Genomic DNA, 25,482 nt, shown 5'->3' on the forward strand with positions numbered 1-25,482 from the left:
AGTAGATAGCTAACTACTCTTGATTGATCTGTACTAGCTATTATATTTATACAATGCTATAAGCTGTCGTTGGATGATGGATGCAAACAACTCGATGGAAACAGAAGCTAATGTTATGGCCGGATTTTCATTTCATTCATCCAACCAAAATGGGGGATGACCTCCTCCTCTCCCATTCCCATTCTGCTCTGGTATCCTCAAAACAAGCAAGGTGTCTCAATTAAAAGGGTGTTTGAGATTGCTTTACGAACTCGCGAGCCCGATATAAAAAGTGTGCAAAATATAATATTTACATTTATTTAAAACATAAAAATAGTAATAATAAATAAATATATATTCAATAATCTTAAATCGAACAAAATATTTATATGAGCTAACATATCAACTATTTGTAAAGTATAAGACATATAATACAAAACTAATATAAGTTATGATAATTTTTTCCTAAAATTATAGCTTGTTTGACTCGCGAGCTGGCTCCAGTTGGCTCGTTATATAGCTCGGCTCGGTTCGTTATAATAACGAGCCGAAGCCGAGCTGAGCCAGCCATGAGCTGAGTGAGTTAAGAAGCTTTGAGTTTTTTATCCAGTTTTAGTTCTATTCCATCGATGCAGGCGTTCAGCAGGCAGGTGCAAAGGCTCGTCTCTGGAACTACAAACATGCAATCTCCTGATCTTCGTAGGATTATTCGCCGAGAAGATATCTAGAGATTGATTTAAAACCGTTGGTACAAAAGTCCAGAAAAAAGTTTGTAACCTACCGTAAAGAACAGTGCCAGTCTAGGATTTCGAGGGCCACGACAACCCCTTTAAAATTTTATATTATATAGACGATTGTAAAGCGAAAACAATCTAATAATATAATTTTAATCTAACACCTAAATTAGACGAAATAAGACTATATAAGCAAAAAATACTAGAAGTCTGAAATACTATACAAATAACTAATTTGAATTAAGAACGAACAAGGAAAAAATACCTAGGATCTAGACATAAACTGAAACAGCTGATTGATGATCGTAATTCGCAACAAGGTAGTAACAAGATGTAATTCGCAACAAGGTAGAAAATAAAACTTTTTTAACACGATTACCAACTCTTTATGAGTCTTAAAATTAAATGCATATGAAACCATAGAATGAAATACTCCATTGAGTGAGTGTTTCATCCAAGTTTCAATTCATTTTATATGACATCGTAGTCTTAAAAACAATGTCATGGAACTCTCCACTGAGACTAGTCTTAACAGCATGTTGATGTGCCTTTGTTAGGGCGTCCACAATGGTGTTCAAATCGCTAGCTATTTGATCTCTAGGAAGAATGTTATTGGCTCTCAATGACAATTTGCAAATAGCTAGCTTAGAAAGTCGCTAGCTATTTGGAAGTCACTAGCTATTGTGGAGAGTATTGTGAGAGAGTTATTTCTAGAAGATCGTGCTCGATTAGCTATTTATGAGTCGCTAGCTATTAGGAAGTCGCTAGCTATTTGATGTCTCTTCTGGATAGCCAATGAGAGTGCTACTTTTTCATTATTTTTATACGTCATCTCGCTAGCTATTTGTAAAGTGCTATTGAGAACCAATAGAATTCCTCTTAACTAGCTATTTGATAACCAATTGCGGATGGCCTTATAGTGCTGCACGTGAGAAATGGGTGCCCAGCCCCACTCGTCAAAGGCAGCAAGCAATAAATAAGTGTGATGATTGGGAAGAGCTAGCGCGCACGATTCGCAAGAAATAAGACGAGATCAAAAGTACTTGTATGTGGCTATGCGACTGTATGATGAAATTTTGACATTTTGTATTACTATACGTAGCCCATTTAACATGAGGCAAAGGAAGCTTATATAAAATAATTTGACAACGACATGATGTTTATGTGAAATATGGGCTATATAAATATTTGGGCTAAAATGAGATGATGAGTTGCGTAACAATCAATTAGCATAAAATATGTATGCGATCAAGTAAATGATTAATGCATGGCCCTTCGAGTGCCTCTCACGCAGGCGGCCCGGGTCGCCCATGATGATTCCTTGGCCTAAGAAATTAAAGCTTGTTAATTAAGCCCATTTATTTTATATCAAAATACATGCATGTGTACTAGATATAGGCTATACAAAAGCTAATTAATCTATCTACAAGAGACATGCTACATGTACGTGAGTTGTTTAACCAACCATGCATGTACGTATACGTGATTGCCGTGTCACAAATTTTAAATTTGCCTAGCATGCACGCACGCACCCATGCGAAGGCGGCAGAACTTCCAGAAGCCTCCGCAAGAACACGTGCGGAAATGATGCTAGCGCCTCCAGGATAATCATCAATCTGCTAGAAAGCTCACACATACACGTAGTATACGGTTGGGGCCACTGGTCAGCTAGCATCGTAAAATACATGAGACGTACGTGCATCTTAAGTTTGTGAGTTGCCCGGGCTACACAACTAGATTTTATAATTTCTCCGAGTGATGTGGGGTTCTCCTAGTGTTTTAGCATTCAAAATTTAGTATGAACTTTCCCTAGTAAATGCCTTCTAGTGAGGATTCCCTAGTACTCCTTCTAGTGAGTATTTTGACTAGTGGTAGTGTTTTATTACTAACTAAAAACACTAGGAGAACTCTATCATTTTAGTAGTGCTACGAAGACAATAAACTCCAACGATCAAATTCAAAAGCCTAAAATACTCAGCTGACGCTTGCTGCTTAGAGAAGAAAGTTAATCCAAAATTTGAAATGCAGCGGGCGTTTCGCCCGCTTGCCAATAGATCAATGGCGGCTCCTCCACTCGTCACCGCCTTAGCTTGCTACCCTAGCATTGGTCTATGAAAGGAGGCCAACTCTCTCTTATCAGGGATCACTCTGCTATCCATCGACAACACACCGCCGCCTTGTTGCACACGCACACACACACCACTAATAAGGTCTTGTTTAGATGCAAAAAGTTTTTGGATTTTGACACCGTAGCATTTTCGTTTTTATTTGACAAACATTGTCTAATTATGGAGTAACTAGGCTTAAAAAATTCGTCTCGTGATTTACAGCTAAACTGTGCAATTAGTTATTCTTTTTATCTATATTTAATACTTTATGCATGTGCCGCAAGATTCGATGTGACGGAGAATCCTATAAAGTTTTGAGTTTTTGGGTGTATCTAAACAAGGCCTAAGACGCTGCCAGGCTGCACGTACGCCGCCGCCTAGCACGTACACACGTGTATCTTCGGCAAGCCGAGCATCTACAACTTCATCTCCGGCAAGCCGAGCATCTACAGCTTTGTCTCCGGCGAGCCAAACCACACCACCGGCATCACCATAGCTGCTCACTTTGAAGGTGAGATTCTTTATATGTTTTGATTATTTTGTCTTATATATCTATGCATGGTTGTGGCATAGATTGTGTATGCGCTCACGGTCGGCTAGTGAGCCCTCATGGCAACGCCCAAACGACGGCGGGGCCTGCAACTATCTCGATGATGGCGACCATATGCAAAGGTTGGACATGCATTTTCGGCGCCAGCAGCGATGTCTATGCCCGGCAAATCCACAACGGCGGCGCGACGCGACGGGAAAAGCATACGTGCAGTGGATCGGCAATCTACAATGACTGCGGCAGTCTGGTAGAAACAACAGCCCGATGAACATGCAGTTTTGGCATCTACAACAGTGGCATACATGCAAATCTCTGTGATGATGATCGTGGCCATGGCAAATACTACTGCTCGACAAGGCCGGAGCAACAAACATGGTCACCACGGTGGCGGGGCTGCGTGACTCGTTGGCCCAGGAACGCAACCAAAAGCTAGCTCAGTTCAAACGAAGCGTATACATATATGTATATATATGCTATACACATGGCGGCAAGAAAGCAAACAGACTACAGTAGCATGCAAGTCCATACGTGCAAAGTATACATATGCAGAAGCCACGAGCTGCTAGCTTGATGTTATTATTACTCAGTTAGTTGATATACAGTATCGATCGTTCGAGAAATTCATTCTATGTTCTCAAGAAGGCCCGTGATCTGAGTACAATACAGGCAAATGATTCTAAGTCATGGCAAAAGCGCTTAAGTACACACGCGTATGTAAATTGACGAGCTGACTAAGTAACATGCCAATGATCTCAGAAATTCATGCAAGGAGAAATCTCTTAAATATCACATGAGCACAAGTCTCACAACCACCACATCGTCTTCCTGCACTGTCAAGGCCGTTGAACCATATAAAGTCATTTTCCTCCCCTGACCGACGATAGACGTTTCTTTTCCGTGACCGACGAGGCCGGAATTATTTGTTCGTGACCGACGAGGCCGAACACTTGACTTCATTATGGGATCCGCACGACAAGGCTGGAGACCTTTGCTAGAGGCCGACGAGGCTCTAGCACTTCACCATTTTCATTTATTTGTGCTTATGCATATACATAGAGATAACTCTTATTTACTTGGAGACGACAACTGCGACCATCGGCATAGCTTAATCGGAGGTGTTCCGCGGCTCAACGCTGCGGATGTAAGTAACTGGAGGCCTCTAGAGGCCCCAGAAACCAGAAGCCACACAATCCTCTGACTGTCAGATGGAGCTCGGCGCAAATTTATATTAAAGTGGGAAATTGTACTTTGTAATTCTCAAGAGAATGAATAAAGTGATATTTCTTTGAACTTTTGTCCCTTGTGTTTTTTCGCATATTTATTTTATTTTGTATATGGACGTGTACTGGCACGCCTACGCATATTAGTACTAAGTAGCACGATCTGTGAAAACACAGAGGGATCCCACGTAGTGATTTTTCTGGCGAAACAGCAACATACAATTTGTTTGATAAATATTGGTGATGGATAAGGGCACTCCTAATGCAAGACTCTATCATAGAGTTCAAGACAATTAATCACATATTATTTATGGTATTTTGCTGATGTGGCACCGTATTTATTGAAGAAAGAGGTAGAAAAAATAAGACTCCAAGTCTTATTTAAACTCTAAGTCCATATTGTTCGAGGTAATAAATAACTTTAGACTCTATGATAGAGTCTATATTGTGAGTGCCCTAAAGATTTAACCTGTATGGAAATTTGGATATTGATTGATCCTAATTCCTAAATAGGTATTGTGCGTGTTTGTTACGAATTTATAAGGCGAGGCAGACATCCACACGTGAGTTGCAAACCAGGAGACGACATGAGTGATGCGAAACCAATGGAGGTTTTGCAACTCGAAAACCAAGAGAATAAGAAATGACAACTGAGAGACCGGAGACTAGCTATGGACGGACGGGCAGAGGAGACAGTGAGAGATAAAATAAATAAATTTACCACTTTTATAATGTTAACCGTAAATATTTACAAATATGCTCAAGCATTATGACAAGGCATACAATTTGTTGTGGAGTGTTCGTGCCAATACAATAAGTTAGCTATTTTTCTAGGATTTAATTATTTTATGGCTCAATCTTAAATCAAATAATTGCAACGTGTAACAAAAGACCAATCTCGTATAGAAAAAGTGAATGAAGATTGAGTCGACTTAAATGTCAAGCAATTATATATACCAATTATGAGTTTAAGAAAAATAAGCTACACTTTCATATATGTGTCGAGATGCATATGATTATACTCCTTTCATCCTAAAATAACTATCGTTTGTGCATCTCAAGAAAAACTTTGACTAATATATATATTAAAAAATATTAATATATATTATTCATAACTAGTACCATTAGAAAAATGTTTGAATCTACTTTTTTAATAAATTTATTTGGATACATAAATATTACATATATTTTCTACAAATCAAGTCATTACATGTTATGATGAGCTAAAAGTCATGGCATGAGTGTTGTAGTGCCAATGGAGATTTTACGGCTTTAAACTTAAAAAGCGAGACCGATAGTGTCTTAAAACAGTACTAAATATATTATGTCAAATTTAACTGAATTATATAAAAATAGTAATATTTATTATCATAAATAGGTATTATTAGATTTTATGAAATATATTGTTATAGTATGTATATATATTAATATGATTCCTTTTATAAATTTAGTTAAATTTAAGATAGTTTAATTTAACGAGGCCTAGAACTATAGAGGAGAGGTGTAGATGGGCCTTATCATCTTTACATGTCCACTTTTCAGGCCCGGCCCAGCTGAATGTCCAGATGAACGTGGGCTGGCCGGAGGAGAGACCGAGGTGGAGTGTAAAGCTGCCCGCCGTTCGAGGGAGCAGCTACGCATTTAAGCTGGGGGCAGTCGCAGCAGTGAGTGGGCAGTTCAGGCTTCGGGGACTGGAGGAGTGGGAGAGGAGAGGAGCAGGACCTGGGAGACCTCGCTTCGCCCGTCCTCCAGTCTTCCTTGCTTTTCGATTTTGGTAAGTGGAAGTGATTCCAATCCTTCCTCCTTCCCTCCCCCTGTTTGATTTGATGCTATGTGATTCATGTCTTGTCCTGTTGTCCATGCACTATTTACAAATCTGCAATGCTGCTGCATGCGTAAACCCTAGCCCCCTCGCCGCTGAAACCCCCCACCCCCATTCGTTCCTCTTTCATTTCTTACGGCAGATGCAGCTTCTGCTTTCCTAGGGTTTTCGGGACATTTGGTTCCTTGCACCCAGAGGACGAAGAGCTGAGTCCCTTTCCTGCTGCCGCTCTTGGTCCTCACACTCGCAGATTTGTTTATCTTTCTTTAAAAAAAGAGAAGGGGGGAGGGAGGATAGCCCCCTTTGGATTTTTAGGGGTTCACACGTTTCTGGATGCTTTTGCAGCGATGCGATTCATCTCACAGGGGTTTCCTAAATTACCGTGCCTTTTTTTGGGAAATAAAAAATAAATGTCCACTCTTTTGTGTAGGCCTTGTTTAGTTCCGAATTTTTTTTGTTTTTCGAGACCGTAGCACTTTTATTTTTATTTGACAAGCATTATTCAATCATAAAGTAACAGGCTTAAAAGTTCATCTCGCGATTTATAGGTAAACTATGCAATTAGTTTTTATTTTCATATATGTTTAGTGCTCTATGCATGTGCCGTAAAATTCGATGTGACGGGGAATCTTAAAAAGTTTCTGGTTTTTGGGTGAACTAAACAAGGCTTAAGAAAAACATAAAGACGAGTGCTTGAAGCTGCGATGTCTGCTGTTCAGGTGGTTTCTCAAGAACACTTTTTTAAAATAAAAAAGCCCATTTTTTTTTCTGGGAATGTGAAAGAAGGTGCATGGTGCCGTTAAGTCGTCAACTTCACCAAAAGCTTCCATCTTTTTTCCCCCTTACCTAAACCTTGTTTCAACAAAATGCTGCCTTTGGCCAGGGGCATCTGATTGTCTTTTAAATCTGTGATTCTTTTTTTAGAAGGAAAAAAATCTGTGATTCTTCGAGTCAACATTACGCTCATTTTCTTCACTGTGATCTGGCAACCTACAGTCGTATTTCTTTATTATTAGTAATGTCCTGCGCTCGAGTTCTTGTGATCTGCACAGTATAATGCTGCCACCAAAAGGATGCAATTAGACAAGCTTAATGGTGCATCTGATAGACTGTACAAAAAGATTCGTGTCCCAAATGTGTCCTTGCTAATCAAGGAGGTCATATGAACAAGTAAAACGGAATTTCTGCATTAGCAAACAGGCACAAGACTGAGTGACGTGGCTAGTGCCAATGAGTTGTGAACTCGGGAATGGAATTAGAGTTATAGCTATTCCTATCATTTATTTCACCACAGAGGCTTTGCATTTTACCTGAATCTGATAAAGAAGTAGGCAGAAACATGGAGCTTATAGTGTTGAAGATTGTAGGTATAGAAGCTAGGTATCAGAAAGATTCAACTTTGTGATTGTATGCTGCACATGGTATTGGTAAAACATTCTTTCAAGTGCTCATTGTCTTCCCTTGCACCAATTCATTGTTGTCCTTGTTTCTTTGCAGAGGGTGCTGCTTGTTTTATCTTAAAATGGGGTCTCATGATGGTGAGGATGAAGAGTTGCCACCACCCCCGCCCGTGCCACCAGATGTGGTTCCCATTAAAGCTGAAGATGTTGTGGGGGAACCACCAGCAAACAAGCCAATAAAGCCAAAGAGATTACTGATGGACAGGCCTGGTATAGGAAGAAAAGGGCAGCTAGCCCAGCTCTATTCAAATCACTTTAAAGTCGCCGTGAAGAGCACAGAAGACTTCTTCTTTCACTATTATGTATGTCTTCTTACTGAGTTCACAATCTTCTGTTCAAAATATATCATTGTGTGTCCCTTGTTTGTTAATAACTTATCTTTGGCTGATGAGATAGTGCTGTTTTATTTGAATAGGTGAACCTGAAGTATGAGGATGATCAACCTGTTGAAGGTAAAGGGATTGGCAGAAAGGTGATTGATAAACTGCAGCAGACATATCGCGCTGAGCTTTCCAACAAGGATTTTGCATATGACGGAGAAAAGAGCCTGTTTACAGTTGGTGGGCTTCCACAAAAAAACAATGAGTTCACTGTCGTCTTGGAGGACGCGTCTACTGGAAAGTTAGTTTTATTCTTTGATCTGCTTTCTTGTTTATGCTTAGGCCTTGTTCAGTTGGCAAAATTTTGATATCCAATCATGGAGTAACTAGGCTTAAAAGATTCGTCTCGCGATTTACAGGCAAACTGTGTAATTAGTTTTTATTTTCGTCTTTATTTAATACTCCATGCATGCGCCGCAAGATTCGATGTGACGGAAAATCTAATTTTTTTTTGGGAACTGAACAAGGCCTTATCCAGAATCTTACTTTGTAATTGCGATGTTTGTTTGTTTATTTATTTATTTATTGGTTGTAGGACTGCTGCCAATGGGAGCCCTGGCGGTAATGACAGTCCTGGAGGTGGTGACAGGAAGAGAGTGAGGAGGCCATACCAGACGAAAACTTTCAAAGTGGAGATAAATTTTGCAGCAAAGGTTCCTATGAGTGCTATTGGTCAAGTCATTAGAGGCGAAGAAACGGAGAACTCCCTGGAGGCACTTCGTGTTCTTGATATCATACTGAGGCAGCATTCCGCAGAACAGTATGTAGCTATGCATCTTCATGGATGATTTATAGGTAGATTTGAGGATCTTCTGCAGTTAGATCATGGCAATTTTTCTCACTACTTGCAGAGGCTGCCTTTTGGTTAAGCAATCGTTTTTCTACAACAACCCTTCAAACTTTGTTGACTTGGGTGGTGGCGTGATGGGTTGCCGTGGATTTCATTCAAGTTTCCGCGGCACACAGAGTGGACTTTCCCTGAACGTTGGTACGTATTTGTCCTGTATTGCTGTACTGGTGCCATGTAACTGCATTGTCTATTATGTAATCTTTTACATCTTTCATGATCACGATAGCTTATTTTTTGAAATCCGCAGATGTCTCAACAACAATGATCGTGAAGCCTGGCCCTGTTATTGATTTTCTTCTTTCTAACCAGAATGTTAATGATCCTAGCAGAATTGATTGGCAAAAGGTAAATTGCATCTTTGGATATAACTTTTTGAACGATCACGCTACTGCATTGAAATATCTATTTTGGTAGAATGGTAACACTATTTTGGGGTGTGCATATTCAATTCAGGCCAAGCGTGCTCTCAAGGGCTTGAGGATTAGAACCACTCCTGCAAATGCAGAATTCAAGATTTTTGGTCTCAGCGAGAGGATTTGTAAAGAACAAACGTGAGGACATGTTTTCTTGCTGTTTTGTTTATTTCATGCGTGCTTTACTTGGTATTTGAAAAAAAAAAAATGTACCCTAGTGTGTAGCCTGTTTCAGAAGAGTTTTGTTCAGCAAGTATTGCTTTTATTAATTGTGTTCTGATATCAATGCCAAGCTTGTTTGACAGAGATATTCTTGTGCTTAATTGCTTTCTCATCAACATATGCAATTAGGTTTCCGCTGAGGCAGAGAAATGGTAGCAACGGAGATTGTGATACCATTGATATAACTGTCTATGACTACTATGCGAAGAAAGGAATTGATCTAAAGTACTCTGGTGATTTGCCTTGTATAAATACAGGGAGGGCAAAGCGTCCAACATATTTTCCAATCGAGGTTTGTTTCAGTTTTGTTAGTGTACATCCTATCAAATCTCTGTTTATTAAATATATCTTGCATCTCATATTTTTGTATTGTGTTACTAGCTATGCTGCCTTGTTCCGCTTCAAAGATACACCAAAGCTTTGTCTACGCTACAAAGGTCATCCCTTGTTGAGAAGTCTAGACAGAAGCCTCAAGAAAGGATGACAGTTCTAAACGATGTGAGTTGTTACCTTGATTTTAGCATGCTGCAACGATTTATAACTGCATGGGATTGGTTTCTATGACTGAATTAATCAACAGCTTATGATTACCCTAAATGCTAGGCACTGCAACGCAGTAACTATGATTCTGACCCCATGTTGAGGGCATGTGGCGTTTCAGTTGCTCCAAAATTTACCCAAGTTGAAGGAAGGATCCTTCAAGCCCCAAAGGTTGGTGACACTTCTCTAAGCTTTAGTTGTTTTCTCACTAAATGTTGTACCAAAGCATTATGTCAGCAAAATGCATCTGACTAAATCTAATATCTTGTAGCTGAAAGCCGGCAATGGTGATGATATCTTCTCACGAAATGGACGGTGGAATTTCACCAATAGGGTCAGCAACTCAGCATGTTTCTTTTTTAACCTTCTCTAGTTCTTGGTTAGGAATGATCTTTCTTCTGATGTTTATTTGCCAATTCTTTGCCCCTTTCAGAAGTTTTATCAAACCTGCTCTGTGGATAAGTGGGCGGTTGTTAATTTCTCTGCACGTTGTGATGTTCGGAATCTCATCCGTGACCTGATGAGGAATGCATCTGCAAAGGGAATTGTATGTTTTAGCTTTTCACACATCTTTTATTGTAACAGTTTTCTGTTGCTTACCTTTTCTTCTGGCAGCAAATGGAGGAACCTTTTGATGTGTTTGAAGAGAGCCCCTCTATGAGGCGTGCACCCGTGTCGAGAAGAGTGGATGATATGTTTGGGCAGATAAAATCAAAACTTCCTGGAGCTCCTAGGTTCCTCATGTGCCTTCTCCCTGAGAGGAAAAATTGCGAAGTCTATGGTTGGTTTATATTTGGTTACCACTGTTACTCCTCCATATAAATATCTCACACCTTTGCAATAATTATACCTTTTTGGTTTCAACCAGGTCCTTGGAAGAGAAAGTGCCTGGCCGAGTTTGGTATTGTCACACAGTGTCTAGCTCCAACAAGAGTCAATGATCCGTACCTGCTTAATTTGCTGATGAAGATTAATGCAAAGGTTTGAGACATGATTTTGTCTTCTTGTGCACTGTATTGTTCACTGATGCATGCTTATACCATCCTTTTTCCCCTGTTTTAACCAGCTTGGTGGTCTGAATTCGTTGCTGCAAGTTGAAGCATCTCCATCAATACCCCATGTGTCGGAAGTACCCACCATCATCTTGGGTATGGATGTGTCTCATGGCCATCCAGGACAAGATAGGCCTTCAGTTGCAGCCGTAAGATGTGTATACCTTGTACAATTCCTCTGCCCACATGGAATCTGATGTAACCATAACTTTCCTCTCTGTTTAGGTGGTTAGTTCTCGTCAATGGCCTCTTATCTCTAAATATAGAGCATCAGTGCACACCCAATCCGCCAGACTAGAAATGATGTCCTCCTTGTTTAAGCCACGGGGTACTGATGATGATGGCCTCATTAGGTAAGTAATATCTTCTTACTATGTGGATGTATATAATATGTATGTTAAGCGTGATGACTTTTGAATACTAAGTTTATCTTCATATTTGCGACTTTCAGGGAATCACTGATTGACTTCTACACTAGCTCTGGCAAGCGAAAACCAGACCACATTATCATTTTCAGGTTTGAAGTTTTGTGGTTATTATTTGCTTAATGCTTATATCACTAAATCCTTTTGTAGAAACTAAAAAATATTGGGAAGTATGGTACATTCTTTACTGGAATGGATTATTGATACTTTCTTAACCACTGCAGTGTTAAGTCTAACCATTTGCTGGTTTTAGGGATGGAGTCAGCGAAAGTCAGTTTACCCAGGTCATCAACATTGAACTGGATCAGATAATTGAGGTAATGCATTTGTTTTGATTTGTCCTTGCACATTTGCTTAGTTCACAACGAATGCCGTATTCCCCACAAGGTAAATACTCCTGATTGCACATTCTTCTAATTAATGCAGGCATGTAAGTTTCTTGATGAGAAGTGGTCACCCAAGTTCACTGTGATTGTTGCTCAAAAGAACCACCACACCAAGTTTTTTCAGACCGGATCACCAGACAATGTTCTTCCCGGTAATGTTTATTTGTAACGAATTTACAAATTGACTTACCGTTTGCATGTGAATTGGCAGTGTCCTGTGAGATGTGGTGACAATAAATGTGTTATTCTGTAGGAACTGTCGTGGACAATAAAGTTTGCCATCCTAAGAACTTTGACTTCTACATGTGTGCACATGCTGGGATGATTGTAAGTTTGTGTCTGATCTCTGAATGAGCTTGTCCAGAGCAAAATGCTGTTAGTTACCTCTGAATCCTAGATTGTTTAAGTGCTAAATAAATACTGGTATGTGCTTGCTGCTCGTATCAGGGAACAACAAGGCCGACCCATTATCATGTTCTGCACGATGAGATAGGTTTCTCTGCTGACGAAATGCAGGAGTTTGTTCATTCGCTCTCTTATGTGTAAGTAGTAAACTTTGGTTGCTGCATTTCACTGTGACTAGTTGCTGGCTGTAGTACCTTTGCTTATGCTGTTGCCGTGTCCTGCTATGCAGGTATCAAAGGAGCACAACAGCCATCTCAGTAGGTATGCCACAGAATCCCAGTTTACCATTGCTGAATCTGAAGCATTATTTGCAGCACAGCAGATTTACTCTGTGTGCACGCTTTGTTTGTGTTTGCAGTTGCTCCAATCTGCTATGCCCACCTTGCTGCAGCCCAGGTGGGCACGTTCCTGAAATTCGAGGAGATGTCAGACACGTCCTCCAGCCAGGGAGGGCATACCTCGGCGGGCAGTGCTCCCGTGCCGGAGCTGCCTCGCCTGCATGAGAAAGTGAGGAGTTCCATGTTCTTCTGCTGATGTGATGGTCCATCAGGATCTGGGAGCGTTTGAACTGATTTTGGTTAGCGGTAGTGATGTGTATGTGTGTGTGTGTATGGCATGCAACCAGCTTGGAACCTTGAAGGCTCGCTTGTTGTGCCAACCTGACTTAGCTGCTGGATGCCTGAATGTAGAGGCTTTTGTAGGAGAACCAGTCAGCAGTCCTTGTGTATGCGGTGTTACTGTCAGCAGCTAACATCCTAGTAAAGTTTGTCTGTGGTGTAATGAACCTTCACTTGATAACCTTCACTTGATGCTAGCTAAGCTCCCCTATGGATCGATGATGCCTTGTGCTGTTTCTTGCTTGGTTATTATTTGGTTGACATGTTTGGTTGTGTTGGGAACAAATCCTCAGACAGCCAGTTTGTGGTGCAGCTCCACTCACTCGCAGATTACTGCTCAATAAATACTCGAGAGGTTTGGTTAGCATTACAGCTGTGAGTGGCTCCGACAGTAGGCCGTAGATAGAATGAAATGAAGTGGGAGGTACTCCAGCCATCCAAGATGTTTGCAAGCTAATAGTATATATTTCAGAAATGTTACATGAATCTTGCAGAATCAGAAGGCACCTTGCATGCATCAGCAATTCAGCATGAGCATGACACACCACTAAAGAGAAGAGTAAAGACTAGCTTAGCTCCCCTGAACTGAACAACAAGAGCACTGCACAAGCAGAAGAAGGTGAAAGCAGCAACCAGCACACCACTCCCCGAATCCAAAGCAATCAAACAATCATCAGCATCAATCAAAACTACTATACGAGTATTGCCTCTGTCTATCAATGAATGAACTACGTATAATAATATACCTGAAGCACCAACACAAGATCCCAGTCTCAGACCTAGTGTTAGTGCGCTACGCTATGCACAAGCAAAGAAGAAGCAAGCCAACCAAATCAATCAATCATTTTAGAAGCAAGCCAAGCACAACTACACAAAGTGCACAAGCAGCTCGGTAGTAGGGTGAGTGAGTGGTCATGGATCCTTGAGTAGCTCCATGACCCAGTCCCTGATCCTGAGGAAGCATTTCATGGACAACCTCTCGTACACCATCTCGTACATCCGGAGGTTCATGTAGGCGAAGCTCATGTAGGTGCGGATGCATTCTTGGTGCCTGTGGTACAGCGCCGGGATGGTCAGAGCAGCCACGATGCCTGCTTTTGACGGAGGAGAGGAGAGGAGAGCAGAACATTCCCGGTGAATACAGACAGGGAAATCTGTACTTGTAGTAGTAGATAGTAATACTAATACTAATAATAATAATAATAATAATAATAATAAGATGGGTGAAGCAAGCAAGACAAGGCACTGACTTGCGTAGCAGGCGGTTGGGAAATCTGTGAGGCTGCCGACGATGGAGACGCTCCACAGGCAGAGGAAGGCTCGGTAGAAGAGCAGCGAGTCCCTGCCCAGCGCGATGTCCCGGAAGGCATCCAAGGCGGCGTCGAGAGCAGAGCGCAGCAGCGCCGCCGCATCGTCCACGGCCTGCTGCGGAACACGCAGCTCCGGCACGGGAGGCTGCGGCCTGTTGAGGAGGCGCGCTGCCTTGGCCCACAGGAAGAGCACGGTGAGGAGCAGGAGGAGCACGCTGGAGGCGAGGGACAGCAAGGTGTAGCCGCGGACCAGGCCGCCGTAGAAGAGCAGCCAGGAGGAGACGGTGGCCGCCAGCAGGCAGGCGCTCACGTCGGCGCGGCCCCGGCGCCACAGCAGCACGTCCCAGACTGCATGCAGCAGCAATCCGATTCAGATAATCCAATCCCGGGCAATCATCAGTATTAATTGGGCTGAGAGTGAGAGAAAGGGGGCGAGAGAGAGTACCGAATCCGCCGGCGGCACATGTCCCGGCGCCGCCGCCAACGCCAACACCAGCGGTGGCGATTCGAGCATCCATCATGTAAGGTAAGGTAAGGTAAGGTAAGGTAAGGTAAGGTAAGGGAGCCAAGCAGGCAACCAAGCAGCGACGACGGTCGACGGTGGTGGTGGATCGGATGAGAGGAATCCAGCCAAACTGGATGGGATGGAGGCTGCCGATGCAATGGAAATGGAATGGAATTTCGACCAAAGCAAAGCAGCAACCAAGAACCAATCCCAATCAAATCAAACAGAGACGGAAGAGAAATCCATGGCTGATGGCTGATTTCCTGCTCCTGCTTCCCCCTCCCTCCAGAACGGAACCAAACCTGCTTTCTTTACTTTCCCAACCAACAAAACAGACGGCTGGAATGATGAGCTGGAATTGACGTGGCGTGGGTCCCACTACCACCAGTCCACTAACAGGCACAGGCACCGGCCTCCCCCACCCCAATCATCCACCACCCTTTTCTTTGCGTGCTGTGTTTTCTTCCACTTCCAGCAAGAACCACTCGGCAAGGTTGATTTAAGTTAGGATTCCAGAGACAATTATCTTTTATGATACTATGGGGCTGTTTGGGACTGTTTCACAAACTCTGCTCCACAAACTCCACTGTAGAGCAGCTCCACAAAAAACTGGAGTTTATGCCACCATTTTTCCTCGAACTGAGTGCATGGAGCTGAAACTGTTTGGCTAAAAAAACGTAGAGTGGAGCTGAAAAACGTGGAGCAGAGCAGTCCCAAACACCCCCTATGTTTCTTTCATATCGTAAATGGTAATCAACTTTTCTATAAATAAGATCAAACCCGAGGTAGACCTAAGGCCTTGTTTAGATCCAAAAAGTTTTTGGATTTTGATACTGTAGCACTTTCGTTTTTTTTTGACAAATATTGTCTAATTATGGAGTAACTAGGCTTAAAAGATTCGTCTCGCGATTTACATGTAAACTATGCAATTAGTTTTTATTTTCATCTACATTTAATGTTCCATGCATATGCCACAAGATTCGATGTGACAGGGAACTTGAAAAGTTTTTTGTTTTTTAGGGTAAACTAAACAAGGCCTAATTCAAAATGAACTATCAACTAGAACCACTCGGCGAGCTTGATTTAACCTAACTAAGGCCTTGTTTAGTTCTAAATTTTTTTTTGGCAAAATGGACACTGTAGCAATTTTGTTTTTATTTGATAAATATTGTCTAATCATAGACTAACTAGACTCAAAAGATCTATCTCACAAATTACAGGCAAATTGTGTAATTAATTATTTTTTAGTTATATCTAATGCTCCATAGATGTGCCGCAAGATTTACAAGATTTTTTTGGGAAGCCTAACTCAGTCATCGGATCTCTAACAGCACACACCACCCATGCATTCCAACAGTAACGAACATAGTCACATAAAAAGGTTCTAATCCACAGTATTTGTACACCTAATAATAATAATTTTTTGAAGACGTCACCGGAGGGGTGAGAGCTCCACCTAAATAAATTTTTATTAATTCTGACAAGTCGGTGTGTGGAAGGTCTACGGCCCTAAAATTTTTAAAAAAGTTTATATATATATATATATATATATATATATATATATATATATATATATATATATATATATATATATATATATATAAAGAGTATACTTTGTTGCTGGCTTCAGAATAGTTTATTTTGTAGCCAGGTGGATCAGTTGCGCCATCGGGTCCAGGCGCTTGCATGGCTCGGGCGCTTCTCCCTCCTGATAATTAGCCACGGTGATTTCGGTAATTCAACCGTGCGGCATGCATGCAAATTAAAGCGAATACTAAACCCACTTGATTTCGGTAAATGACGCAGGAGCTTCATGCATGCATGCAAGTATACGAGATAATGGATTATGATCTTTAAATTATTTATTATCCAGCCGCATGCAAATATTATTGTTACGAGAATACAACATACCTTAAAATAGTAAGGTTACGAGAATACTATTGTCCCTAAAAATTAGTAAAGAATATAATGTATTCTAGTAAATTGGAATGGGTTACGAGAATACTGTGTATGCTATGGGTAACTGAATAGTACTATAGTATACAAGTTGAACTAATGTAATGGTTCATATGTTATGAGAATCTGAGCACAGTGGCAAGATCAATTGTCATAAGCTAACTAAAATTCTCTCGAACAAAATTAGCATTAGAAAAAGATTTACCTTAATTTCATGAACTAGTGTTACCATAATATTGAATATTTATGAAAATTCTGTTTACAACAATACTAATAATATTTACAAGAGTTTACCGTAATAATATTTATGAGAATTGTTATTATGATTTCTTCTCTAACATAACTAACATTGATATTTACCAAAAATGGGTAATATGAATATAAGTATTTACAAGAATTTTGGACTGTGGTTGACGATAAAAATTAATAAGAATGATCGAAATTACTATAACATCAGCATAAGTTACATCATATATTTACGATAATTGTGTTGAAGACAATGCTAACATTATTTACATGAATTTTCACTATTAATTTTTACGACAAGACTCTTGTTCATTGCATATATATCGGCTCGTCCTGGGCTCGTGCTGTCGGCGTTCACCACTCCTGCTATTGCCGGACGACCCCGCGTCGGCCTCTAGGCCTATTCCAGCTATGACGCACTTTCCTTTGTTCATGCCGGATGTTGGCGATGGTACGGCATGGGCACAACACTCACCGATGAGAGATTGTTTTGCTGGAGATAAACAACGTACGACGAAGACGTTCTGGCTCGTGTCCACGGACCACGGCCTCACCCTCACCACGTGCGATTTAATTTAAACCCGGCTGGCTCTATGACGGTAGCTAGGAACTTGCTATCTCCAAAAGCATCTAATACACTATCAAATCTTCATCTCAATCTACTCATCAAAATATAAAAATCAGTAAATCACTAAGATAAAACAAGTTGGGAATCAGAATCGAACACAGACAATTTGAATCGCGTGAAGGCGCGCACCTAGCCATCATCGATCGATTGAAGCAAGTGTGGGAGGGGATCCGCCAGATGAACGGGTCCTACCGACGCCGGCCGCCGAGATGAATGAAGGTGCCACCGATGAGACGGTGGAGGCAGTGTCCACTGTCGCCGCCTCTAGAGGTAGGAAGGACGCGCCGTCGGATGCAGCGGGGGGTGTCCGATGCCGAACCACACCTTTGATGAGGAAGTGGCGTCGTGGATCCCACGGAGATGATGCATGACGCACATCGCCGGTCAGGGAGGGATCAGATCCGTCGTTGTGTCCCGTACGTGTGATGGAATGTCTCTAGCACCAAGAAGCAAAAAATGTGTTGCGGCTGGATTCGATGGTGTTCTCGCGGAGTATCATTAGATTTATCATAGAATATATTTTTATATGATGTGCATTTTATATCATAGATGTTGTTACTCTTTTCTATAAAGTTAGTCAAACTTTAAAATGTTTGACTGACACGGATTCTAGGAATTGACTCTTTCGTGGACGGAGGGAGTATTCTACACCGAAGTGTTATACTGAGTAAAATTCGTAAAATTCAGTATCGTTCAGTATTCATGTTTCAGTATTGTTCAGTATTTCTTGGTCCTGGGTGTACAACTAGATGATACTGAACGTTGTTCAGTACTGCTCAGTATTTTTTCAGCTCAATTTTAACTTGTGGTGTAGAATAATATTCTACACCTAGGGTGTAGAATAGCACTAGGTAAGCAGCCACGTCCGTGCGTCTTTAGTTCGTTATTCCATCCAAAACAAAACAATCACGTACGGTCGTGCCAGACGTGCTAGTGCCGTGCGTCTTCGATCAGTTCCTTTTATTCAGGCAAAACGTCTGAACGGCGAACAAAATCACCTTTCATAACCTTCACAACAGGTATTGTATTAATTTCTATACCACACGCGATATATATTGTATTAATTTCTATTATTTTACACAAAATACGTATACAATTCGGCCACCGCTCCTGACTATCGCGTGTGCTTCATATAGGAACGGATATGATGAAGTCCTACGTTCAATATATACGAATGGAAACAAGTCCCGATCAAACGCGAACTCTCCATGCGTACATGCAAATAAAACGAAGACATCCACATCTCCAGCTATAGTTAGGCTGTCTCCAATAGGAGACCCATTTGGGAACCCAAACCTAAAATGGGTCTCCAACATAATACATATAGCCTCCAACAGAGTACCCAAATAGAAGACCCATTTTGGGTATCAGGAGAGACATAACCCAAATTTGGGTATTCTCTCTCTTCGAGACCCATTTGCAGAGAGTGTTGTCTTTTAGGTCTTATTGTTGGAGAAGACTAAAAATAGGTATGGAACCTTTTACCTGTAGCGCTACCCAAAGGACAAATGGGTCTTGTATTTTGGGTGACGATTGTTGGAGATAGTCTTAGCCATGCAATCCATGGCCCGTTGACGGGACCCGCGGCCAGGCATTTTCGTAAGAAATGTAGCTTGATTAACCCTGGGGCACGAAGTACCGAAAACCGAAACCGAACCGGAAAAAACCGAAAACCGAACCGAAAAATACCGAAACCGAATAATTTGGTTCCTGTTCGGTACCAGGTTCTCAGGTACCGAATTTACCGGGGTATTTTCGGTACTGGGCCTCGGTAAACCGAAATTCCCGAACAGTACCGAATTAGCCCAATGTAACTTGGTAGCCCATATAAATATGTTACAGCAGTCAGCAGGCCATGAGCCCATCTAACCAAAACCCTAGGGTCGACTCGACACGCAGCCCCGTCCCCGTGAGGCCGTGACCCCCGACTCCCGTCCCGGCGTCCCCCGAGGCCCTGACCTGACCCCGACGCGGCGACGCGCAGGGCGCACCAGCGCAGCCCCGACCCGATGCCGGCGAGCGGCAAGCCTCCCCCCCCCCCCCGACGCTCGCCCCCCGACCCTCGGCGAGCCCCGCCCCCCAATGCTCGCCCCCCGTCCCCCGACCCTCGGCGGGCGCTCGCCCCCTGCGCGGCTGCGCCACCGTCACCCGTGCCTCTGCCGGACCGCCGCCCATAGCGCTCAGGCAGATCCGCCACCGCGCCACGCGCCTAGGCCTGCCGGCGGCCGCGCGCCCCCTCCTCTGCTCCTCTGCCTCGGCTGCACGGCGGCGCCCGCGGGCCGCTCGCCCCTGTGCTGCCCCCTGCCTCTGTAGCGCCGCCGCCGCCAGTCGCGTAGGTCCGCCACGCGGCCACGACGGCGACTTCAATTGCTTCCTACAACTCAAAGGTAAGAGCAATTTGGCCCTTTGGTAGAGCAATTTTGGTCACCAGATTTGCATGTTGACTTAGGTCTGTGTGTATGCTTGTTTTTCAACAGATGTCTCAGTGTGAGGAAGATGACCAAGTTGTTGATTGGACATTGGAACCGGAGGAGCAAATGAATGAAGATCCCTCGAGTAAGGGAGGAGCTGTTGGTGTTGATGGGAACAAATACATAATATCTTTCTGAAAATACAGAGGTGTTAAGTAAATATCAAGAATGTGATAACTTGAAAACTCTATCTCTGTCATTTATTTTGCTTGTTCATTACTCAATACAAATATTTCATCCTCTTGTTATTATATTTCAGAACTGATTGAGGAGTTCAAGAATTTGGCTATTGTTGATGGTCATGCTGCCAAGTCATCAATTCAAGGCAGCAAAAGCAAGATGGTTACCGCCACCAACATCACGTCCCAACCAACAAAAACCTCCAACACCACAAAAACCTCAAACACCAAATGAAGCAAGAGCAATTTGAGCAAGCCCCCTAGGCCTCCATCTAAATGATCATGTAAGGAACTTAAATATCTTCTTTCTATTCTTTCTAGTTTGTGAACAAGAACAACTCATGATTAATTGTAGTGTTCCTTGCTGCATAATGTTTCAGGTCTAAGAACAAATGAAGGTGAGTGATCAAGTGATGCTTGCTGCTGCAAACTGTGCTGGACGCCTGGACTTCCTATGTTTTTAGTGCTTGTTGCTGCAAACTGTGCCGTTTTTCTTAATGCTTCCTGTCTTTCTTTATTTATGTGAAGTGTGTTGGCGTTGCTGCCTTGTTGGCATTGGCAGTGCTGCTGTGCGGCTGCCCAAGTGTCCCATTTGAATAAATATGTTGTATTTGAGTGGTGAGAACATAGCACTTCTAAGTGTTCCAGTGGATCTGCTGTGGACAACTATATATTATGTATCTGTGTCTATCTATTTGTTTGATTTGGCACTGTTATTTTATATTGATTCATGTCAAATTTATGTTTGATTCATGTCAAATTTATGTCAAAATTTGCTACTAAACCTAATGTCACATGCAGTTCGGTACCTTCGGTATTTACCGGTACCGAACCGAAAGTACCGAAACCGAAGTACCTCGGTACCGAGTTTTTTCAAAAACCGAACGGTACCGGCTTTCTCTGGTACCGAATTAGAGAGGGTACCGAAGTACCGAACCGATCGGTTCGGTAGTACCGAACGCCCAGGCTGAAGCTTGATAATTAAAAAAAGGAAATATAGACCTACTACTGGCCTGATACGACTTTGGTCCGGTCACCCACCGTGCCTTCGGGTCAGCCCAACAGCCCATAGCCTGTGCCTTGGGCCGTACCCTGGCACGAGGCACGGTCATGGCACGGTCCGACCAACACGACGGCAATGGCACAGTCCAGGGCAGACACTGGGCCGGACCGGCACGTCCCCATGGCCAATATATCTCCAGCGCATTGTATGCAAATCTATGCAAATCCACTTAGGCCTCGTTTAGTTCACCCTGAAAACCAAAAAGTTTTCAAGATTCTCCGTCACATCGAATCTTGTGGCACATGCATGAAACATTAAATATAGACGAAAACAAAAGCTAATTACACAATTTAGCTGTAAATTACGAGACGAATTTTTGATCCTAGTTAGTCCATAATTAGATAATATTTGTCACAAACAAACGAAAGTGCTACAATACCGAAAACTTTTCACTTTTCGGAACCTTAGCCCGATCTCTATGACATACTGGTTTGCACACGTGAATTTGCACACGTAGAGGACGAGAATTTGCACACGTACCAAGGAACTCAGGTACATACGTACATACTACTACTACAACAACAGTTGAGCCATATAGGAATTTGAATTTTTTAAAATAAATAAATATTGCTATAGTTAATTGCCCACTACTGTCAGAAACTTATTCGAGTCTTGGTCGAAATCGAGTAATAAAAAATATAATACATTGTTACTAACAGCGGCATCAATTTTATTGTGGGCTATATGGCTGACACGGAATGAAATAATTTTTGATAAATGCAAACCTAAATCTCTTTTACAGGTACTCTTTAGAGGAACTTACTGACTATGCCAATGGGCGAGCTTGCAGCGGCATGAAGATCTCAAAGATCATCTTATCTCCGCAGCATTTCACCTCGAGACGTTGGCTCTAACTTTTTATAGTTCCAATGGATGGCTCGCACACAGACATGCTGGTTTCGTTTAGTCAAAAACTATTTCCCTTTTCCAATAGTCATATGAGGGGTGTTATTTGTACAACCGAACTTGTGTCAGTTGGTCGTTGTAATAATTGGTCTGATTCTATCCACGAATAGATGAAGTCAAATATTTTATCCATTATTTAAAAAAAGTTAATTGTTTATTGATAATATTTGAAAATTTGATTTTTCATGTCCAGATCACCTGTCCCACGCTTCTGCGTCCTATTGACAGTTTCCATATGAAGACCGGTTTCATGTTTGCGTGTGTACAATACAGAGTCCTTGAAGCTCACATGTCTACGAGCCTGTTCGCTTGAGCTCATCTGCTAGCCATAGTGAGGAGTCTAAAAATTTGTAACCTCATGCAATGCATGGGAATTTATCTTCCCTCTGTCCCTAAAAGCTTAAATTTCTAGAATCCGTGTCAGTCAAACTTTTTTAAATTTGACCAACTTTATAGAAAAGAACAATATCTATGACATAAATTAAGTATCTTATAAAAACTATATTTTATGATAAATCTAATGGTACTATAAATCTTAGCCTTTTTTAGAAATTTGATCAACGCTTAAAATGTTTGATTTAAAATAACTTTAGGAATTGAAGCTTTTAAGAATAGAGGGGTAGTAATAATACATAAAAGTATTGGAGTTAGTTCCAAGATCTTCCAACATTTTAGTTCACATCATAACACATATAGTGAAAATTTTGTAAAAAAAACAACTAATTAAGATACTGCAAAGATTTATTTTGATTTTAATTAAAAAAGCTAATATTTTAACAAGAATTTTTGAAAAAAAAACTTTTCGTCACGCTGAGAGGCATCGCGTGACAAATGAATATAGTCATGTCATATGCATCGGTGTGATAGCTAAATTCACACGCTAGCATCGCCATGAACACTTTCCACGTGTACCGCTAATGAGATGGTTAAGTTGCACCCGTGGTTGGCATGACTCGTATTGTGTACCTTTTCTTTTTGATCCGAAACAAAGGCTCTAGGGATCTTCACAAATCTTGTATTTTTATGTAGAGGATGACACATTTAATTTGTTTGGATATAATATCATCATAACTTTTGTAGTTCTGAAACCAAAGTTCTTCTCAGAATGTTATATTTGAGTTTTCATTTAAGCTGAATTTTCTTGTCGTTGATCGCTCGGGTGGCATCATAGACTCTGTAGTTTTGAAACCAAAATTCTTCCCAAAATGTTACATCTAAGTTTTAGATTAAGCTATTTAGGTCAAAATGGGGATTTGCTAAATTTTGGGTGCTTGAATTTTAGTCTTCTTTCCATTGACGGTTATTGCGTATATTTTATACTAAGATTGTAGTTCTAGTTTGTTGTAACCTGTAGACATAATCTGCAATTTTTGGTTGCAGAAATAAAAATCATAAACCTGACAAAATTCTTATATGTGTTGGCACAAAAATAATTTAATAATTTATAATTATTTCTATGGTTAGATAAGGACAAATTTTTGATATAACATTGTGACATAAAGACAAATAACAAATCATAGTGATAGTTTGCTTGTTCTAATTGGTATACAAGAGTGGTGCCTAAATCATTTTAAAATTCAGGCACCTGAAATATAGGAGAAGTACCCAAAATAATTTCCAAAAGTCCAAGAGAAAATCATCAAAATTCTTAATCAGGAAACTAGTATTTTGTCGTGTATTATTCTCGGAATGTATATGTGATCAAATAAAAGTGACGTTTCCAATATTCCTTAACAGATCGAGTGCAAGATTAAAATTAGATTTCAATTTGAAACCAAATTTAAAAATATATAAAATAACTTGAAAATCTCCATGAATCCAAAACCGGATCGCGGCTGTATATATATATATGGCTCGACCGAACAGGGGGTGGCCGGCCCGGCCGGGGTTGAGTTTATTTGTGTGTGCTTGTCTTTTGTAGACGCAGCATGCATTGCATTGCATTGTATGGAGTAATAAAGGATACGGTATGTAGGGGCGCGCGCGCACACCAACACACACGTATTGTGGCCGGTTGCGAGTAAATGCGGCGCCCGGCGGGGCGGGCCATACGTGCTTTGATGGATCGATCGTTGCTGCCTGTTTCATTGCGTTCATGCAGATGAACTAGCTAGCAGCATCTATAGATGTATTTTCTACGAAGATGTATTTTGATTTAAAAGTAAATCGATATGATATATGTACTAGTAACAATAATTTTAATTCCAATAATAATAGTGTATATCACCAGTTATTTTAAAATTGATACGATGTTAGACTGAAAAGGTATTAATTTGGAGTACGTAATATAACAATCAATCAAGCTAGCGACATAAAAGTTGTATAGTTTTGACTAACCATTGATCCAACTTACTACATTGACTAGTTGACCTGCCACTGGCACGCAACGTGAGTGTTATTTTGGATCGCGATCAGCCGGCCGGCCGTCCGGGTCATGCATATATACTCGTGTACGGTGCAGTGTTGCAAGCAGCAGCTCACAAATGTACTATAAAATCATGGGTAAAAGTATTATTCATTAATTTGTTATAAGAAAAAAAATACTGTTGAATGACAAGAGATTCGGTAAGCTCACGTACGCATACTACACACGTAGTACGTGCCTCGCGCTGCATTCGTGGGTAGGTAAAGCTGGCAACTTGAGGATGCCCATGCACGCGCACGGTCACGACGGCGACATGCATGCATTGCATTGCATTGCATTGCATTGCAGCAAAGACTAGTCATGCTGTATGTCTCTCCTTGCATGCATACATGCATGAGGCGATCGATCACACACGTCGAATGCATGCATGGTCCCCCACCCCACCCCACCCACGGCAGCGTACGTAGAGGGATGCATGCATGCATGCATGGTCGTACCTGCAGTCATGCACTGCGTACAGTCCACGAACCTTCTTCCAGCCGAAGCCGATCAATGGAAGATACATGCATGGATGGATGCAACAGCTAGCACATATACACGTCATCCATGCATGTATCTTCGTCTTCTTCATTCCCCAGACCGACCTGCAGCCTCTCTCTGTATATATGTATATATATATGCAGCTAGCTA

The 25,482-nt window shown here is 41.5% G+C and overlaps 2 protein-coding genes and 1 long non-coding RNA gene across 6 annotated transcripts; 2 read left to right on the forward strand and 1 right to left on the reverse strand.

The window, feature by feature from the left end:
- LOC8066572 (protein argonaute 4B) lies at nucleotides 6,208-13,385 on the forward strand. Its single transcript, XM_002440341.2, has 23 exons — nucleotides 6,208-6,365; nucleotides 7,911-8,175; nucleotides 8,289-8,494; nucleotides 8,789-9,013; nucleotides 9,105-9,241; nucleotides 9,351-9,448; nucleotides 9,557-9,654; nucleotides 9,868-10,030; nucleotides 10,120-10,236; nucleotides 10,342-10,449; nucleotides 10,550-10,612; nucleotides 10,712-10,825; nucleotides 10,894-11,059; nucleotides 11,147-11,259; nucleotides 11,345-11,479; nucleotides 11,556-11,683; nucleotides 11,782-11,847; nucleotides 12,009-12,072; nucleotides 12,182-12,293; nucleotides 12,395-12,468; nucleotides 12,589-12,683; nucleotides 12,776-12,807; nucleotides 12,905-13,385. Exons 2-23 carry the CDS (start codon nucleotides 7,936-7,938, stop codon nucleotides 13,078-13,080), a joined length of 2,730 nt encoding a protein of 909 aa, XP_002440386.1. The 5' UTR covers nucleotides 6,208-6,365; nucleotides 7,911-7,935; the 3' UTR covers nucleotides 13,081-13,385.
- On the reverse strand, nucleotides 13,577-15,426 carry LOC8066573 (reticulon-like protein B12). Of its 2 annotated transcripts, none has more exons than XM_021447415.1 (3): nucleotides 14,919-15,426; nucleotides 14,414-14,821; nucleotides 13,577-14,257 (listed from the first exon to the last, which is right to left on the reverse strand). In XM_021447415.1, the coding sequence occupies exons 1-3, from the start codon at nucleotides 14,992-14,994 to the stop codon at nucleotides 14,076-14,078; spliced, it is 666 nt and encodes a 221-aa protein (XP_021303090.1). In that variant the 5' UTR covers nucleotides 14,995-15,426; the 3' UTR covers nucleotides 13,577-14,075. The 2 variants fall into 2 exon arrangements, with proteins under 2 accessions (XP_021303090.1, XP_002441647.1); XM_002441602.2 differs by having other exon boundaries at nucleotides 13,577-14,254; nucleotides 14,919-15,416.
- Nucleotides 19,909-21,179, forward strand: LOC110430517. 3 transcript variants are annotated; one of them, XR_002447860.1, is made up of 4 exons: nucleotides 19,909-20,195; nucleotides 20,286-20,449; nucleotides 20,539-20,742; nucleotides 20,839-21,179. It is a non-coding gene; the product is annotated as an uncharacterized LOC110430517 (long non-coding RNA). The 3 variants fall into 3 exon arrangements; XR_002447862.1 differs by having other exon boundaries at nucleotides 20,286-20,434; XR_002447861.1 differs by having other exon boundaries at nucleotides 20,286-20,427.

The sequence above is a fragment of the Sorghum bicolor genome, chromosome 9, assembly GCF_000003195.3.
Source record: "Sorghum bicolor cultivar BTx623 chromosome 9, Sorghum_bicolor_NCBIv3, whole genome shotgun sequence".
Lineage (NCBI taxonomy): Eukaryota > Viridiplantae > Streptophyta > Magnoliopsida > Poales > Poaceae > Sorghum > Sorghum bicolor.